This window comes from Carettochelys insculpta, chromosome 5 (genome assembly GCF_033958435.1).
Source record: "Carettochelys insculpta isolate YL-2023 chromosome 5, ASM3395843v1, whole genome shotgun sequence".
NCBI classification, from domain to species: domain Eukaryota; kingdom Metazoa; phylum Chordata; order Testudines; family Carettochelyidae; genus Carettochelys; species Carettochelys insculpta.
This window is the reverse complement of record NC_134141.1, coordinates 125,749,281-125,764,623: the sequence shown is the minus strand read 5'-3', so window position 1 is coordinate 125,764,623 and position 15,343 is coordinate 125,749,281. Positions and strand designations below refer to the sequence as shown.

General features: G+C 43.4%; 1 protein-coding gene across 1 annotated transcript in view; it reads right to left on the bottom strand.

Annotated features, from left to right (window-relative positions):
- The window catches only part of LOC142013949 (dynein axonemal intermediate chain 1-like), a 233,542-nt gene that overhangs the window by 191,842 nt on the left and 26,357 nt on the right, over positions 1-15,343 (bottom strand). The window contains exon 9 of the mRNA XM_074995971.1: positions 9,050-9,093. Coding sequence (XP_074852072.1) covers positions 9,050-9,093 — 44 coding nt within the window. The remainder of the gene's footprint in view (positions 1-9,049; positions 9,094-15,343) is intronic.

Sequence of the window (15,343 nt, the reverse complement as noted above, 5' to 3'; positions counted from 1 at the left end):
TTTCCATACATCATTATCAGTTACTTCTTGCCATCTTCAAAACAACTGCTCTGTATTCACAGTATTCACAAACTGAAGATTGTTTATTTTTTTCATTGAGGCTGGAGATAACAGTCCTGCTTCCTTCTCAACCAACAACTCTGCAGGTCTGAATAAATATTTGGAAAATGAAGAAGAAAATAAAATCACATTTAACAGCCAACTGCCACACAAAGGGGATTGGGACATTTGTGTTTTAACCTCCTCAAAAAACAGGACTTCAAATGGGAAAGGTGAGAGTTTGGTAACTCGGGAGGCCACTACAGAGCGCGGTCCCCAAATTAACTAAGACTGTCTATCAGCAGTACAACCCTTGAGGGTTTGGTTGAAGCAGTTTACCGCAAAAAAGCAGAGCTGAGGAACTGAATTGGTATGCAGCCTGGGAGTAAGTGCTGCCAGCTGTAATGCCGTATGCAAGAAATGATAAGAATTTGTTTCAAAGAAGAAAAGGAAATTGCAATTTGCAGAGCTGTGAAGAGTGGAAGGGTCAGAGTGCTGGCAGAAGAGCTGTGAAGCGTGCTGCAGAGAGGGAAGGAACTAAGCTCTAAGACAGGAAGCACAGATGGGGGATCCCAGGGTGCCTCAGGATCTGGCTAAACAAAATGTTCAAACTTGCTAAGTTTTCCTCCCTTCAGCTGAACTCACTGGTTCTCAAAGGAATTTTAATGAAGGCCAAACCCAGAAAACTTTGTTTAAATAAATAAAGTTATTAAGTGGCAGCAATAAAGCTACCAGCCACAAACAGCAGAAGCTAACACAAAAGAGTTAGCTATGTAACTATGGGCTCTGTGCTATGAATCTATGACAAATCTTAATTTACAGTACTGGTGGCCTTTACAGCAAAGAAATTAAGAGTTAGGAATACAGAATAGCCAAAAGAGTCCAGACCCATGGTCCAGCTAGGTCAGGGGCCTGACTCTGACAAAGGGCAGCACGAGCTGCTCTGACAAAGTACAAGGAAAGGACTTGTGACAATGTTACGAGTCTTGCAATTCTATGGTGACTCTCACACTAGCTGGAGTTTTGCTTAAAGCCCAAGCTGCAGGAGCCTTTTTGAGAGAATCTCAGTCTCCAGTTTTTTACTGTGAGGAACAGCTTGAAAATGTGAAGGAACTGAAACCAAAAGGCACAGAAGACAAATAAAAACTAGCCAAAACTAATCATTGAAAAAAAAAACCCTCCTGATCATGAGGTCCATAGCAATGCCTAGGCTGTTGGTCATTGGTCATGGTACCTTCTATGTTTGCACTGCTTATACTACCTCTGAATTTAGCACCTGATTCAAAGCCCATTTAAGTCAAAGAAAATTTTCCCATTTATTTCACAGGGCATTACATCAGGTCCTTACCACAAAACATAAACCACTATCTTTGTCTCCAACAGAATCAGACTCAAAGCAGATGATTTAGTCTCACGGCAGAGGTAAGAAAGTATTACTACAACGAAGAATAACTGAACAAACAAACTGATTGGAACAGCAAGTTTTTGACAGCTAACACATTAGAAAAAAAAAGATATCAAATTTCATTTCCAGCTGGTACATCTATCATGTCTCCGAGCCATCCAGCAAAGGGCTCATTAAGAATTCCTACCGCATACTGCATAATCTCTGGTTTGAAATAGAAATACTTTCTATAGCAAAAAATAGTCCATTCTTGCCAGGGAATTACTGCTCACCAAACAGTGAAGTTCAAAAAACGATTCACATTGAAAGTAGTTCCTGCAGATTCAACGATTCAGACTGAAATGAAAGATGTAAATTACTTGCTCCTATCTAAGCATTTACACCAAAGAGCAAAGCCATAGTAGAAGTTAGGACAGATAACTTTGGTACAAAGATCCTGAAATTTCTGAGAAAACTCATCCACCATAGCCATAGTTCTGTAGCAATGAGAAATTAACCACAATTCTAAGGAACTAAGACCTAGATGGAGCTACTATAAGAGGGGTGCATAACAGGTTGGAAAACTGTTCCCAGAGAGTAATTACTAGTGGTTCACAGTCATGGTGGAAGAGTATGGGTCGGGTTCCACAGAGATCAGTTCTGAATCCAGTTCTATTTAATATCTTCATCAGTGATTTAGCTAATGGCATAGAGAGTACATGTGTAAAGTCTGCAGATGACACCAGGCTGGAAAAGGTTGCAAGTGTTTTAGAGGATAGGATTATAATTCAAACTGATCTGGACAAACTGGAGAAATAATCTGAAGTAAATAGGATGAAATTCAATACAGAAAAATGCAAAGTACTCCATGCAGGAAGGAACAATCAGTTTCACACATATGAAATGGGAAAGGACTGCCGGGGAAGGAGTACTGCAGAAGAGATCTAGGAGTCACAAGCTGAACATGAGTCAACAGTATGACACTGTTGCAAACAACACAATCTTTCTGGGATGAATTAATAGGTGTGTGGTAGGCAAGACAAGCAAAGTTATTCTTCTGCTCTACTTCACAGTGATTAGGCCTCAAATGGAGTACTGTGTCCAGTTCTGCATGTCACATTTCAGGTAAAATATGGACAAATTGGAGAAGGTCCAGAGAAGAGCAATCAAAATAATCCAAGGACTAGAAAACATTATCTATGAGGGAAGACTGATAAAACTGGTTTTGTTTCGTTTGGAAAAGAGAAGACACAGAGGGGCCATGATAACAACTTTCAAGTACTCAAATGTTGTTACAAGGAGGAGGGTGAAAATTATTCTCCATAACCCTCTGATAATGGAACAAGAAGCAAAATGCTTAAATTGCAACATGAGAGGTTTAGGTTGAGCATGAGGCAAAACTTCCCATCAGGGTGGTTAAACATTGGAATAAATTGCCTAAGGAGGCTGTAAAATCTCCATCATTGTAGATTTTTAAGAGCACGTTAGACAAACACCTGTCTTGGATAATCTAAAATGTGCTTGATAATCCTGCCGTGAGTGCCATGGCATATCATGATTTCTCTAGGATCCATCCAGTTCTATGAATTAAGTATTTGCTTTTAAAGTTGTTCACCACCTTGAACAGTGGGAAGGATAGTAGATATGACTTCAGCAGTCAGCTGAGTTTACCATCCACGTGACTGAACTCAGGTGTGTTATCTACATCACAACCAAAGGCAAATCTTAATGGCCCAAAAGAGACACCTCAGCTGGATGACTGAAAAAGGAACCTCTCCTCAGCTGAAATGGCAGGAACCATCTTCTCAGTTAGGAGCTGCTCTTGGTAAACTTTACATAGTATGGCCACATAGCAAAGTTATTTCACGACAGCTGTTACTTCAAAACAACTTTGCGAGCATCTACACTACACACACACTATTTAGAAACAAATTCAAAAGAGCTGGCATGCTATTTCAAATTTCATAAACATCATTGCAGGAGCAATAATGTCTATTTCAAAATAGATGCTGTTAACACATGGAATAGCGCTATTTCAAAATAACCCATAATGGTGTCCAATGGCACTATTTCCAAACAGGCACTTTATGTACAGACATGCTGTTTCAAAATACCTGGGTGTTGTTTCAAAATGCATTCTTGTATGTAGCTGTGTTATTTCAAAATAAGATATTTCAGAATAGCTATTCCAGAATGGATTATTCTGAAATAATGCTGCTGTGTAGGCATAGCCACAGTGACCAAAAACTATCCAGAAAACAAAGAGTTATAGAAAAGATAAGCCTTTCAAAATAAGAGTTCTGTCACCATCAGAACAGATCAGCAACATCTAATTCAATGTTCCAACATGAATGAAGTCTTTGAAATCTCAGTTTCTGCTTGTGTTATCATATTCTGAGTACTGTGTTGATAAAGAAGACAGATTTCCTTCAAGTTTCTTTTTCCTTCGTTACAATTCTGCATTGTGTGCGCTCATAATGCTTCCAATCTATGTATGTCTCCTGTTGCTCCTATCATTGCTGCACAAGTACCAAGCTGTGAAGCTTTCCAACAGGTTTGCTATTTTCTAGAACATCTTGGGCCAGACCCTTGTGAGTAGGAATTTGATTACCATTGAAATCGATGAATCTACAGCAAGCATAGGCAAAACACAGTGCCTGAGCCAGATCTGGCTAGCTAAGCCGCTGGATTCAGCCCACAGCCCAGTGGGAGCCTTGGGAAGGCTCCTTGCCTGCCCCACCACTCAGAGCAGCCTGGCTGCTACTACTTGCTCCACCCCTGCACACCGCTCAGAGCGGCCTGGCTGCAGGGGCCATATGCTTCTCTGAGCACTGCTGCTAGCGGGGGTGGTGGGAGATGCGGAGGGTGAAGAGGCTTTGTGTGCTGCCGCTGCCCCTGCCCCTAGCATAATTTCGCAGCTCCCATTGGCCAGAAGCATTTGATCTTGAATGAAGAAATCCCAGTGATGAAGAGTCATTACAACCCCTGGAAAATTGCTGCAGTGCTTCCTTGCCCTCCCTGTTAAAAAATCTGCACCTTATTTCTAGCCTGAATTTGCCTAGATTCAATGGACAAATGATCAAAGGTTCAGAAAACTGAACTTCTGAGGAAAGGTTTAAAAACCTGGTTATGTTTAATCTTGAGTAACAAAGACTGAACGGGCACCTGGTACCTTTCTTCAAATACATAAGGGATACTATAAAAGAGGACAGAGTTTAATTGTTGTATGTATGCACTGAAGGTAGGACAAGAAATGGGTTTCATCTGCAAAAATGAAGATTAGGTTAGACAGCAGGAAAAACTGTGTGTCTCTAAGGGTAGTTCAGCTCTGGAATATGCTTTCCAAGGAGGCTGTGGAATCCTCATCATTTGGAACAAGTTAGACAAAACATCTCTCATGGATGGCTGGCATACACTTGATTTTGTCTCAGCATAGTGGCCGGATCCGCTGACTTCTCATGGTCTCTTCCAGCCCTACATTTCTATTAAATTTCTGTTTCCCGTGTGCACCCTGACACCGTGATCAAGTCATCCATTAACCTTCTTTTTAATAAACTGCCTAGGTTAAGCTCTCTGAGTCTAGCACTGTAAGGGATGTTTTCTGATTTTTAATTCATTCTTGTTTGAACCCTCTCCAGTTATTGGTATTCTTCTTGAAGTGTGGGCACCAGAACTGGACACGGTATTTCAGCAGCAGTCGCACCAATGCCATCTAAGAGGTAATGTGATCTCTCTGCTCCTACTCAGCATACGTATTTATATAGCCATGTATTCCAATCACCCATTTTGCTATAGAATTGCTCTGTGAGTTTGTGTATTACACAGTCACTTCTCCCGCTTCCTAGAAGTAGAGCCTACAAACTTTATTCTTAGATATATACACTTACACTTGCCCATAGCCAAATGCTCAAGACCAGCTCAATGCTGATCACTCTTTATCAGCAATCTGTCCTCCTTTGATGGAAAGCTCCAGTGCAGCCCCATGAATGCAGTATCTGTGTCTACTCACCATGCTCCTGCTCAGACACCTTCAGCCTGTCCTGGTAAGTGAGAGCTATCTAAAATGCCACAGGCCCAGCAAAGCCTGAAGCCTAGTCAGATTTTGTTTACAGGGTGGGGTTTTTTTTGTTTGTTTTTTTGGTAAACCAGCTTACATAAATTGATACAACCCATAGAATGGATGCAGTCACAGATGTATGGAAGTACACTATACCAGTACAAGCCTTTTCTGCTAGTATAACTGCATCCCCAACTGGGACAGCTCTGCTTTAAATATACTGGTTTCAGATCCATAGTTAAAGCAGTTCAAAACTGGGGTGTGGATAATGCCTCAGGCAACCCCTTATGGTAAATCCACTCTCCCTGCCCATCACAGGTAGTCCCAGCCCCTCTGTAGTATAGCAAAACCATGAGAGAAGGCTTTTGACAGGATAACACCACTGTTCCCTGCTTGCCTCTCCTGCTGGCGGGCTTACAGTGACAGTGTTCTCTGAATGCAGTCCTAGATGTCCCTGCCTCCACTCCAGGGATGCCAAGCTCTGGGTAGCATCAGATGTGTTCCATCAGCAAGGTGGAACACAAGCCCAGCACATAAAATGCTCTCCCAGCATTCCACATGGCAGTGAGGACAATCTAGCCAGCAACCTGAGGAGCTCATTTATTCAAAACCACGACCAAAACAAAAGCCGGTCTTTCTGGTGGGAATAAAAATGATTTCCAGATCGAAAGGGCACATGCATGCTTGCACACACACACACACACACACACACACACACACACACACACACACAAACACACACTCTCACTCATTCACTCACTCACTCTCACAGCACCTAACAGAATGGGACCCTGAGGCTCTACCATAATACAAATAAAAATAGTATGAATGTAAGTGAAGATTGAATTCAGCCCAGTGTTTCAAGTGGAGGAGCCCTCCAGTCTAAGCAGGTCTTTTCCAGATTGTGTCCCTCTCTAAGATACTGGCCTGCTCAATGGGATAGTGTGGAAGGAGGAGATGTTAACAGCTTGTTTCATTCACACCCCCTTTTGGGACTTGGAATATACCTTCGTAGCTTTCCCTTCCGACCCCCCACACTACACCCCTCCTCCCACCAGCACTGGGACCATGATTATGATTGCTAGCAGTTTAAGGTGAGCAGTCTCTTTATCCACATCTACCCACCCACCTTTTGCAAAGGCTAGCCCCATCTGGCTTTTAGCACATGAGCTCCTACTTGCTGATTTAAAAAGATCCTATCAGGTCTATTTGAGCTTCTCTGCACACTAACAGCAAAAGGAACGTTTCCATGGCTTTTACAGAGATAATTTTTAAGGGGAAAATATTCCCTGTAGGCTTGGCACCACCCACTAGCACAGGAGAAACAAAACATGAAATTTACTTGAGCAGAGAAACTGACTGGTCTGTTTTTATTGTCAGGGCTCGGGGAAGTACAGAATTAAAACTAATAGTAGAAGTAACAAAGTAAATCTGATTGTGAAATTCTTTCAGATTTATGAATCCACTGTAGTATTAATAAGCGAAGGGAGTCTTGCATTTAATAGATGATTTTTAACTGACTTGTGTTCTTCAAACTGAAACAAACCTGTTTCATCAGCAAAAAATGTTCACAATGGATTCTAACTTCTTCAGGCTGAATGACACTGTCACATTACAGATACCGCTTAAATTTGCAAGGAAAAATTTATCAAATGAAGTGGAAGGCAGCCAGGTATGTGGTATTCGCAACTAAGTTAATACACCTGCAAATCCTGTTTCATTTTCCAAAGGTGGCAGTTACTATCCCAGCCATCTGTAATTTCCAGATAGTGCTTACCTTCCACAGCAGCTGCTGCTTTTAGTTTAATGTTTTGTTTGTTTGTTTGTTTGTTTGTTTCCAAAGCTGCACAGAGAACCGCTAATGCCCTATTGTGCATTCCCTTCTTAAATTTTAAAACAAATACATCAATAAATGTGGTATGAGAGGAGAGAAAATACATCTAGGCAAAGGAGATGGGAGGGATCTTTTGGCAGCTCCAGCAGGACACAAATTGAGCCAGACCATCCCACTCCATGTCAGCATAAAGGGTTCCATGATGCAAATTGCCAAATTCCTGCAGCAAGGGGCTGGGCTCTGTCACCCCTCCCCTCACCCCAGTATTGTTCTCCTAGTCCCAGCCCCTCTGAGATTAGTAGATAGAGAAGGAGCAGACTAGGAGCAGGAGGGACACTCTTCATGCACGCACCCTTCTCCCTTGCTCAATGGAAAAACAAAACCAATCATTTGGAGCTGCACTAGATTTTCTGATTTCTCCTCCTGCAGATGGCACCAGACTTAACTGAAACCAAGCTTCAAGGACAAAAAGCAGAGCCACAGGGAGCTTCTGAGCTAGCATCTGCAGGCTTCTGGGATACAGGGCTGTCCATTCTGCATTTGAGGAGCTCCACAGGATGATCTCTCAGAATTGCGAGACAGAATTTCACAGATCCATGCCTCAGAGAATGATCCCAGAAAAACTAGTATGAGGCTTCTGTTCCACCCAGGAATGCCTTCCAGCAGGTATTTCTATGAGAAGAGCAGACCCTGGCCTGTAAGCATTCCATGGCAGAACTAAGGAGCTCTTTGCTGTGGTAAGGATTCAAGATAAAGCTGGAGGAGAGGGTTACAGAGGATGTTTATATAGACTTTTCAGTGGCATCCTCACCCAGGTCAGATAGTAGAGGAAAGTGGTAGAGGACAGTTCAAAAGCCTTTCAAAATACAGCAGTGAGGGGGATTGTTCCTTTTTCAACAATAAAGAGTTAATGTGATAGATGAAAATCATCACACAAGGCTGCCAGTGCAGGTATTGGTATTCGAAGATTACAGCATGGAACCCTCAACACTTGTTGATTATGGGCAACATTTGTTGGTTGTGGCTTTGTTTTAAGCTGCTACCCTATTGCAGACACTAACTGAATGCCGCCATTTTTTCAACTAGAACAGATTTCTGGTTCGATTATCAAATATCGGAGGGGTAGCCGTGTTAGTCTGGATCTGTAACAGCAACGAAGGGTCCTGTGGCACCTTATAGACTAACAGAAAATTTTGAGCATGAACTTTCGTGAGCACAGACTCACTTCATCAGATGCTCAATGTGCATCTGATGAAGTGAGTCTGTGCTCACGAAAGCTCACACTCAAAACTTTTCTGTTAGTCTATAAGGTGCCACAGGACCCTTCGTTGTTGTTTAGATTATGACGTTCCCCTGTGATGGTTGCAACACAGAAGTTGCATCCAGATGCATGAGCATGTTAGTGTATGAAAACCAATTAGTGAAACCGATCAAAGAGTCTGCAAAAACAAAAGGGAAACTGACCCATCTACTTTTGTTGCACAAACTGAGTGAAATGCAAACAGTAAAAGAGCAACGAAGGAGCAGAATTAGTTTGATGTTTTAAAATAATAGATTTACATGATCTAAAGAGCAAATTTGGATCAACGTTCTAGATTTCTAGCCATCATGATGGTGCATGCATTCATGTCAAAAATATCTATAGTAGCGCAATATTTTTAAGCTATATCTTATGATTTAATCCAAAAGCATCCCTTTTCAGTTGCTGAATTGTATTGTTTAATTTGTGACTTACAAGAGCCATGTCCCACTGCAAACAGATCCTTGTACTTTGGATTCCTGTAACAAGAAAGCAAATGTAAGAATATTAATTATCTAACTCAATAGACGTACGCAGGCTTCACAGAAGAAAGACAGATTACCTGCCCAAAGCAACATACAGTCTGTGGCTTAATCCTGTGAACATTTGCACATGTGACTAATGATAGGCATATGCCTAATTATTCGCAGGATCAAGCCATATTGTGTGGTCTCAGCAACACATGGAGAGAATAAGGAAAGGCCACATCACAGATGACAACATTAACATCCCAGTCTCGAGAGCCCTCGGCCTTGTACATTTCACAGTTACAGAAAATATACTTGAAGGAAAATAAACTATCTCAGAGGAAGAGAAGGCCTATCAGTTTCCACCATTGTGGGGACAGGAGCATAGGAACTGCCAAACCATCTCAGGACAAGAATCCCCTGTCTCACTTGTCTTCTCTGGAACTGGCCACTGATGGCTGCTTCAAAGGAGGACACATAAGTTCCATATCATAAGGCCGTTCACACAGACTTCCTCTTTGCCACTTCCATATTCAGGCGCAGTGACTTTTATAGCCTTCTTCCAAAACTCATGAGTGAACACTAAACTATCATGCTAATGGGTCCCTGTGCCGTCCCCTGATATCTTTTGCCTTCCCTTTGCTCCCTGCATGGTGGGTGAAGCTACTGTTTGGAGAGGCCAGCTCCCCAAACTGCAGCCCTGCCCAGGCCCCATCCCTTGCTTACTTTCTCCCTCTTCTCTTCACTCCCCCTCTCTTCTCACCTCCTCCAGCCAGGGACTACACATGTCCCTAAGTGCCATAAGCAACAGGGGAAAGGGGTTGGCCAGCAGTCTGTGAAACCAGAGCCTCTAGGCAGCCCAAGGGACTAGCAGGGGAGCATGGAGCCTACAGCATGAATCCAGCCCTCCCTGCCTCCCTGTTTCACCCCACACACACACACACTCACTGGCAGTAGCAGGCCCCAGCCCACTCTGCTCCCCTAGCACATTGCTTGGGGGAGGGGCAGGACCACCCCAGCACTCACTAGGGGGAATCGGATCAACACAGCCAGGGGAGCAAAGTGAGTGGGGGCTGCATTGCTCCTCTTCCCACGAAGCTGCCTGTAAGTTCAAGGCAGCTGTTTAAGAAACTTTATATCTAATAACAACACACCAGTTACTAGAGGAATTAAATAGGAGCGTGTTAGCAGACAAAAGATCAAGACTCTGAAAGAAGGCTATAAGGGCCGCAGCAAATAACACCCCCAGCTGTTATTATATGATATTCATTGTGAACTAATGTGACAAGTCTGCTGTCTGCCCCCCAAGGGTTCTGTGCTTCCTGGCAGATTTTAGTGTGTGCCCTTTTGCTGCCTTGGTTCTTTTCCAGAGGAGGGGTCTCTGCGTACTGAGCCACTCTCATCATAGGCAAGTCACAAGAAGGGGAGCAAACCCCCTGCAGAAGGTTCAGACACACCTGTCCTTCAACTAGGGCAGCTCTGCAGGGAAAGGGTGAGGGGTGCCCAGGCCCATGCACTATTCTGGGCTTCCCAAGGACCCTAGATGGGATGCAGCTGATGGGGCTTTTCCCCTGCACCAGACACAGCCGCCTTTCCCCTCTAGCACCTTCCCCCTTGTACCTGGCTGAGTCACTTCTCTCTTCTAAAACCTCAGTCCTCTTGTCTCTCCTCCTGCTCTACTCCTTCCCCTCATCTGGGGCAGCAGGGGTGGACCTTCATAGCAAGCCAGAAGGCCTTAACTGGCAGCAAGCGTTCCATTAGCTTTTTCACTGCAGCCTGCTCTGGCTGCTGAGCTGCATTCTGGGAGCCTAGGTGGGGAACAGAAAGGCACTGACCCAGCTCCCACTATATTTGCCTTCCACCAGGCTCTTGTAGTGTGCTGCCTGTGGTGTGCCACAGTATATACAATTAAAATTGTGTATAACCAACAGCCTTTAGTGAATTAATGTATTGTGTGTTACTGTGTTTTAAAAGAACCCCTGTATAAAAATGAAGTGACAATCTGAAAGTGGGGCAAGTAAGAGACAACAAAAGCAACAGAGTGAAGCAGCAGTTAAGAGTTTAAAACCCATTCTAACATTATTTCTATAGAGAAGACACCTTGGCCATTGGATGCTGACCAGACTGACAGTGACACTTCCAATTCTGATGATGAAAATGTTGTACTCACAAATGACATTTCAATTCCACGGCCTCAAAATGAGGAGGTCGTTAATCAAGACATAGAAAGGCCAACAGTAGTGATAGATGCAGAATCTATACTGGATTTAGAGCCTGCGCAAGCAGAAAATGAGGATCTTGGAGATGCTGTGAAGCAAAGGTAAGAACTTATGACTAGCCCAGGATACAGTGTAACAACAGTGGCATCAGAACCTGATACTGGACGTCTTGATAAGAACAATATTCTCAAATGCAGTCGTTGCTCAAAGTTCGTAATTTTCAGATTCCAACTAAGATACTGAAAGATGCTGAAAATCTTTTCCTACTTGTCTGCTGACAAAAATTCCAAATGGAGAGATCTACACAAGAGACTGGCTCTGCACTGTGTGCCCTGTTCCATTTTTGATGGTAATAGTTCGAATGCATCAGTACCATCTGATCCACCCGGTTAGAGCATCAATGGAGGTTGTAGGAAGTTGAAAGATCGAATACCTGCATGTGAAACTTCAGCATTACATGACGATAACTATGTTATGAGGAATTCAGCTAGTAGAGCAGGTATTTCTGTTGTTCTTTTTCTTCCTGAACATGGATTGTCTTTGGTCCAGTCAACATATTGGTGACCCTGCAAATGGAAACTTTCTTGCTTTACTTCATCTTCTTAGCAAGTATGACCTGCTTTTATCAGCCATGTTCAGCATGTTTGTGAATCACCAAGGGAGTGGGAAATGCATGCAAGTCCATTATCTGTCTTACAGAATACAAAACAAGTTTATTGAGCTGCATGGGACATTTGTACAAACAATTCTTGAAGAAATACGACATGCAACGTACTTTTCAATTATTAGTGATGCAACTCCAGACTAGTCTCTTAAAGAACAGATGGCCTTGATTGTTCAATATGTAAGAACTGCATGAACTTCAAAGGTTGCAAATGAAGAACAGTTCATTTTGTTTGATAATTTCATGAGAAAAGAAATCACTCTTCATGCATTAGAAATTCTGGAAGCCCTCAAATTAAATTTTCAAGTCTGCGTTGGCTAAGCCTATGACTATGGGTCCAATATGCCTGGGGACTACAATGGAGTACACGTACAGTAAACTCTTTCATATCTGGCAACCTTGGGACTGGGAGGTTGACAGATACTCAAATATGGTGGTTAACAAAAAGCAGCTGGGGAGGCACAGGCGGAGCTCAGGAGAGGCACAGGCACCAGGGAAAGACAATGCTGTAGGATCCCTGCTGGGGCCAGGGGAACAGTGACAGCTCTAGAGCCAGGAAGCCTGCTGGGGCCAGGGGAACAGTGACAGCTCTAGAGCCAGGAAGCCTGCTGGGGCCAGGGGAGTGCTGACAGCTCTGGGGCCAGGAACCCTACTGGGGCACCAGGTAACACTGGCAACTCTAGAGCCAAGGACCCAAGTGGGGAATGGGGCAGCACCGGCAATTCTGGGGCCAGGGATCCCACTGGTGCACGGGGCAGTGCCGGCAAATCCTGGGCTGAGGCTGGGGCTGGGAAGCTGGCTGGGGCCAGAGAGCCAGCAGGGTGTGGGTGAGAGGCAGCAGCACTGGGGCTGAGGAACCAGCAGGGGACAGGGGAACACCAGCAGTGCTGGGGCCAGGGAGCTGGATGGGGCTGGGAAGCCAGCAGAGGCTGGGGGAGCACTGGCAGTGCTGCGTGAGTGCCGGCAGTACCAGGGCTGGGGAGGCAGCCAGGGGGTGGGGGAGCACTAGCAGCACCACAGGAGCACTGGCAACTCTGGGGCTAGGGACTCTGCGGGGGAAACTCTGGCGGTGGTGGCCAGGTGACTTTCGGTCAGTTTTGCTCTCAGAACATGTAGCATGTTTGTGCTGGTCATCTGAGTTCCGGTTGAAAGAATACTGGATACAAGAGAGTTTACTGTTTTGAGCAAAATCCAAACTGTATTTTCTCCAGTTGTACCAACCACACACTGAACTTTGTTGATCTTGATTGTGCTCTATCATGCAAAGACCAATTGCATACCTTGGAACCATCCAGCAACTGTTCTGCCTCTTCAGTAGCAGTCCTCGAAAGAGGGAAATTCTGAAGCAGCATCTGCCTGTTTCCCTTTACAGCACATCGACAATGAAATGATCAGCACGAACTGATGGTGTTAAACCAGTTGGACAGAATTTGGACTCTGAGAAAGGCCGTAAGTGAGCTTGAATCTCCTACTCTCACAATGCAGGCTCGCACTCAGCTTAAGTCAATTCAGGAGTATACACCCAAATGCAAATGCATTTTAATGTTGTGCATGTGGATGAAGCTGCTAAAAATGATCCACAAAACTAATCTTGTAATTGAAGCATGCAAAGCTACATTACATATAGAGGGGGATAATATTGAATGACTTCCTAATGAAATTCAAAAGATCCATGAACAATGGGGTGCAGTCCTTTCTGAGTCCAAATCAATAGTACAGGGTATTAACATTTCATCTGAGCTTTCAACCCGTCACAGCCAAACTTCTCAATCTGTTGCAGAAACGTGCTATATTGAATCAATGTATTTTTATGTTATTATTGACTCCTTCAAATCTGGTCTTTCACATCAATTTGAGTCACTGAGACAAATTTGCACCCTTTATTTGGGAGTTCAGAGAACTAAGTGAGGAAGATTTGTATTCAGCAGCTGAATCATTTCGACAGAAAGACAACAAAATTTCAAGTGATCTCTGTGACAAGATCATCTTCCTGAAACATAAAGATTCCACCAACTTTAAATCAGACTGCAAGCCAAAAGAACGGCTTCAAGAAATATTCAATCTCAGCTTGCTGACTGTATTTCCTAATATTGCAATTGCATTTTGTGTTTTTGTTAGCCTCCCTGGATCAGTGGCTTCAGGTGAATGTACATTCAACATGTTAAAACAAGTAAAGAACTATTATTGTTTTACCATGGAACAAGAGTCTTTGAACAGGCTCGCAGTGCTTAACACTAACGGTGATGTTGCACATTAATTAGATTTTTCTTCAATTATAAACAAATTTGCACACAACAAAGCCAAAAAAGCTTTCCTAAAATGAAGAGTTTTGCTTGCAGTGGAAACTCACAATTAAAGTTACATTTTAATATAAATGCTATTGGTATAATGACTTAATTGATAATAAATAAATGTCTCAAGTGATCATTTTCAGATATTCTTTTGGTTTTAGTCAGTGCCTTTTTTGTAAAAAAACAAAAAAAAAAAAAAGGAGCTGGTTGTCAGCTGGCTCCCTAACCCCAAACTGCCAGCCAATCCCATGGCTAGAGCTGCCAAGGTGCTGTTATTCAGTACCACAAAGTACCAGCATAAAAAACCTCTGCCTTTACTATGACCCTGTGGATGAGAACTAAGATACATCAGAGCCTGGGGCTGGGGCTGGGGCTGGGGCTGGGGCTGGGGCTGGGCTGGGGCCTCTCTGTCATTCTCTAAGAAGGTCTACCTGTCAAACTAATCTTAGTAAAGACTGAAATAGAAAGACAGGGCAGAACTGATTCTGCAGAGCTCCCAGGCAGAGCAGGCTACAGAGAGAAGTCTCAGCTGAGAGGGCTACAAAGATCTGGGAAGCCTTAGAGGAAGAGCTAAGAAGAAGATGAAGCCCTGGTAAAGAATTCCAGTGACTTTTGAGCACAGAGGGAGGGAGGCTATGAAGATGCTGAGGCCTGTGATTCATTAAAAATATGAGAATCAGAGTATTATTTTATGTCAATAAATGAGATCCCAGAAAAGGAAAGTTAATCTCAACATATCTGTGGTGATGTTTTGGATTGAAAAGAAAGTAAATTGAAGCAGCAACAGAGCTGAATGCTGGACTGGTAAGTCCCTCTATGATACACAACTACAACTGTGACCTATACAAACAGTTACTTAAGGGCCCCAATTCAGGAAAGAATCCATACATGTCTTATTTATCCTTTTGTGCATGTAATTACCTAACTGGAACATGTAGTTGCATCAGCACTTCATTCTGCTCTCTTTTAATGTGCTCAGACCAAAGCCTCTGCTTTCCACAAATGTACCCATTATCTCCTATCCTTCTTTTTCTACCTCTCACTGGGCCAGTGCAGGCCTGGCCCCTCCAGAGATCTGCCCAGTCTGG